We start from the raw sequence: 4,873 nt of genomic DNA on the forward strand, positions 1-4,873 counted from the left end.
GAATATCAAATTATAAACTACTGTATCTCCTATCTAAATCATACCAGTATTAGAAAAGAGGCTTAAATAAGAAAAGGAGTTTCAGCTCCCATTTATATTTTCCTTTCCACATTCTCTAATTTTTTTTTACTAAACATTAAATTAAAAAGCCTATCCTCTCTCTCCTCACCAACCCTCCACTTCCCGTGAACCAATCATACCATCAAACATGTACCTAGCTCATAATCAAACATCTATTATAGTTCGACCCAATTAATACATTAAATGAATCAATGCTTTTATACAGGAACAACCCCGTCCATAAGAAACAAAAGGCTGTTGAAGTGCTGCATTATACCATCTATATGACTTCGTCCAAACAAGATTTGTGCAATCAAATTAAACAACTCTTACCAAAATGACTTCTATATTTGCTAAGTTTGAATCTGGCTCAGCTTGTTGAACCATATTGAATGCAAAATCATGTGAAACAGATCATATTTTATTGGTCTAGGATTCCAAAGGAAATGCTTCTGTACCATCTTCACATTATTTTGCATGGTAAGATATTTTCTTATGGGGATGGACAATAAAATTTCCTTCAGCCTGGGAATATCCTTCTCGGCCACCACCACAGAAAAAGCACTCCATTCCAGAACTTCATTAAAAGGAAGGACAAAGTTATCTGCAATGATAACAGGAACACACTCGTAATATATGGCTTCAACGATCCTAGGGCTATTAACTTCAAAGCCCATTGGACATACACAATATTTACTTGATTTCATGTGTTGAATATAAGTCATCCTTTGGGAAACTCTTAGAGGTAAACGCTTGTAGATTTTCATGTCTTCGTCTTTTCCAATGCCCCAATACTTAAGGAGAGTAGGGCGCACTCTACCATGCATGCTTCCAGCAAAGAAAGCAAGGATTGGACGTAGTGATGCTCTATTCCCACCAAGATTTCTCAGAGGTTTTCTTGGTACCCTAATGGTAGTTTCTGGTAGGGAAACATCTCTTCCAGCAACAAAAATTCTTTCAGACAAATCAGCATTACATAGAGCTTTTATGGCGTTTTTTGCTAGCTCCTTGTGTCCAGTTACAGTGTAAGGACCCTGCAAATATCAGTTTTGAAAATACGACATTACACAGTCAATATGATGTTGACCACAAATTAGCTGTCGGCTATGCATGCCACTTTATCCGTGCATAATTTGTTTGAAATCACCAATAACATTCGTGGGTATATGCATATAAAGAGATATCTTTGTAAAACTTCCGGGAACAAAGACATGAGATGCAGACTGTCATGTCCCAAACGTGCATTATTATATGTTTCAAGTAAAAGAAAACTATAAAAAAAAAAAAAAAGCAGATATATTGTTTTAGTGTAATTGGAATATCTACAAGGGATTTGACCAACTGCAGGAAGAATGCAAAAAAATAGCTGGTTAAGGCATCCAGTAGGAATGTTTGCTTCGATGTTTTTTTCATTTTACTAAAAAGCCATTAAGGAGGAAATGTAGATTAAATTATAATAAATAGGTGGAAACATTGAGAAAAAAACTGTTCATCAGCCATGTAAACACAGTACAATTGAAATTGGCATGCTATGCACTCGTACTAGCTAAATCTTTCATATCGTAGTTATAATTTTATATATTTATCATGATCACCACCATCTAGTATATGCATACATCCTTTTTTTTATCGAAGATACTTGGAAGTTAATTTTGCTAAAGAATTTCATTTTCACTTTTCTATCAAATCAAAGTAAAGGATGAAGACAGAAATATAAGAATTAGAAATACTAATACTCTTGAGTAGCTATCAAGTTAGTAAAATCAAATTATCAGAATCTATCAATCCAACTGAAAACAGATACAATCCCCATACCCAGTCATGGCAAGCAACCAGGAAATGGTCCGACCCGTGTGTGCGATTCCAAAAGGGATACTTTGCAGCAATCATGTTCACATAGTCCCTAAGAAAGTTTGATAATGGCTTTAAATCATGTGACCCAGGCACATAGAGTGCCAATCCCATTTGGCGTGCACTGTATGGAAGGTAAAATAAGTGAGCCTTTTCAGGATCCCTGGTGACAAATTGCTTATTTTCCTCCATTAACTTCATAAACCATCCTTCAGAAGCATAAATTCCCTTAAGGGGTGGTTTGTGAAAAATAGGCCTTGATCCATCACGGTATATATATACTTTAAGAGTCATTTCCATCAATTCATAGCTCCTGAAGTTGAGACACAATATTGTTTCAAGATGGTTTTCGATACAGATGATGCTTTTCACATACCAAAGGTACAGTACAACCAAAGACAATCCATTCATCAACAATTACCGAGCTTGATGTAATTTTGATAAAGAGTTGTGAAGATCATAGTATCAAATGCTTATTTTACCAGGTAAAGGGATTATTTTCTTGTATTTAAGGAAGCAATATCCATTTGCATATGCATGATGCCATCATAAAATTACCGAAACTGATAGGTTCTAAGGACATCTATAATGTCTTTTATCTTGTAACTCATCGTTCTATTAGAAAAGCAATATTACAATTTATTTTTCTACATAAAACATATTCCAAATGTAATCAACTTATTGAAAACATAATCAAACTACACAAGACCACTATTTAAGAACCATGAGAATATCATCAGACTAGTCTGTGAAAAATGAAAAGGCAACCCAAATTTCAAAAAACAGGTCAGCAAAAGGAAATCAATCCAAACCATTTTGAAGCTCAGAGTTGTCTTAGATTATGCGCAATGACTCTTGAACCCTTCTCTCAAAAAATGGTTCAACCTTTTATCAATTGAAGATTAAATCTGAATCTCACTAGTTTTTGGGAATTTAACATATTCATTTGTTCATATAGTAATCACAGTACAAAACATGAAAGCAGGAATTTCTTGCTTCAACCCAACCCACATTAGACACATGAATTGTGTTGAGAATGAGCCAACAAGAATTCATTCAAACAAAAACCATACTAGTGTTTGGGTGCAGGAAACATCCATCTGTCATAAAAAACAATAAATGGAAACACTCTTAAGTCAAGCAGTTTCTAACACAGACAAGGTGGTATACGGAAGTAAGATTTTATAAAAGACTAGTAGTTTCCATTATTTTATTTTATTTTGCTTTCATGGAATAATTTAATTAACAGTTTTGTATGGCATCTACAGTCAAACGACAACGGTCATCAATCGAAAGTGTAAAATTTAAGGATTTTTAAACGGAATAAGGAAGGTGTCTCCCTCAAAATGAAGAAGAGAAAACTATGTTGAGGGAATTGGATTACATTCTCACAGTTTAACAACAACAACATCTAATTTCCAAATTGCAAAAGCTTATTTTGCTGAACAATATTTGTTCAAGCATGTATTGCAATCTGTCTTAGGTGTATCTGCCTGAAATAATTTAATGAGTTAAGATAATAAAGCACTTTGGATTAAATTAAGGTTGTAAAAACCCTTGCTCACTTTAGAGCACATTTTCCATCTTTATTCAATCATCTGGAGAAATTCAGATAAATCAATGGACAACACCAGCAATTCATGACATAACTGAGTAACAAGAAGGTGAATAAGTCTGCATAGTAAAAAAAATCTAAGTACCTTTTGAAAACAGAAATATTCCTAAAAATAGGAGCATAAAGATCAGGATCTTCATTAACTGAAGGGGCATGATCGATCTCCCTCTTTGCTAGCACAAGGGCCTCGTTAGGTGGCAACAGCCATATGTGTTTCTGAAATATATATACATATACATTCAGAAAATTATTGGTGGTTTCTCTCCTCATCATACTTTAAAATCAAAAAATCAGTTTTCAGTCTCATCAACTTCTACCTGCTTAGCAGGAACATGCCTTTGAGAGGATAAAGACATTCCACCTTTCGTCACATCAGCGAGATTTCTGTCCTTTTTATTTGCAGTTCCAGAAGTCTTCTTTTGAACTCGGGCTTCTAGTTTTGTATTCTCTTGCTCAACTGAGAATGATTCGATTAACTTGCTAGACTCGTCAGGTGAAATAACTGAGTTAGTAGGACTGAGGTGAACCTTTTGAGGTGTCCCCCCTTTGAGAGATTCCCCGGATTGTAGGGAACTACTAGAGGATTGGAAAAATGAATAATCATTTCGGTGATCAGAATCATTGTCAGGTAGAACTAAATAAGTATGCACAAGCGTCTGAAACGCAAAAGCAGATACAGTCAAAATAGCCACCAGAACAAAGAATCTTCGCCAAATACTTTTGTTCCCAGAGCAACGCCATAACGACTCTAGAATCCGGATGAAAGTAGTAGTTTGTTGGAAGACCTTCATCTCATTCCTCAATGCTTTCACGAATGGCACCACCAATACCAAATTCTAATCCCTCTTTAACTTGAAGGGATAAACAAGATAAATTAATAATTAACAACAACAACAACAACAACAATAATATTAATAATAATTACGTGCGAAGAATCAAGCAATACTTACTAACCGATAATCTTTCCTTTTTAAGCATGCAATGCGAAGTGAATCAGGTGAATATCGAGAATAATGCATGGAGTGAAGTGGCGTGAAGCTAATTACGATAAGAACGCGCGGTTTAAATGGGTGTGGTTAAGAGAACAAAATGCTTACCTAATTCAGACGATGGATCGGAATCTGGTAAAGTCCGGCGCCGATCTCAGGGTACATTGACGGGAATGTCCAACAACTCGGAACGGAACCGCTTTGGCTGATTAACTGTTACGATTTTCCACGGTGCTGATTGCCGAATCAGGGCAAGAACAAAGCCTTCTTGTTCCATTCGCAGTCAACTACTATTTTCCCTGATTTTTATATTTAATTTAAGAAACAAAAGAACATTCTGTAAGAACTCTTTTTTGTG

At 35.3% G+C, this 4,873-nt stretch overlaps 1 protein-coding gene across 1 annotated transcript; it reads right to left on the minus strand.

Annotated features, from left to right (window-relative positions):
• Positions 1–215: 215 nt before the first annotated feature.
• LOC124847515 (Exostosin family protein) lies at positions 216–4,873 on the minus strand. Its single transcript, XM_047325022.2, has 5 exons — positions 4,624–4,873; positions 3,844–4,377; positions 3,612–3,742; positions 1,876–2,224; positions 216–1,094 (listed from the first exon to the last, which is right to left on the minus strand). The coding sequence occupies exons 2-5, from the start codon at positions 4,315–4,317 to the stop codon at positions 414–416; spliced, it is 1,635 nt and encodes a 544-aa protein (XP_047180978.2). The 5' UTR covers positions 4,318–4,377; positions 4,624–4,873; the 3' UTR covers positions 216–413.

This window comes from Vigna umbellata, chromosome 1 (assembly GCF_029865625.1).
Source record: "Vigna umbellata cultivar VRB3 chromosome 1, Vumbellata_1.0, whole genome shotgun sequence".
Classification (NCBI taxonomy): Eukaryota; Viridiplantae; Streptophyta; class Magnoliopsida; order Fabales; family Fabaceae; genus Vigna; species Vigna umbellata.

Coding starts and splice junctions, on each gene's coding strand:
- LOC124847515 (XM_047325022.2), bottom strand. CDS start 4,317: ATGAAGGTCTTCCAACAAACTACTACTTTCATCCGGATTCTAGAGTCG. Junction 3,743..3,843: donor GGCATGTTCCTGCTAAGCAG/GTAGAAGTTGAT, acceptor TATATATTTCAG/AAACACATATGGCTGTTGCC. Junction 1,095..1,875: donor TGGTTGCTTGCCATGACTGG/GTATGGGGATTG, acceptor TGATATTTGCAG/GGTCCTTACACTGTAACTGG.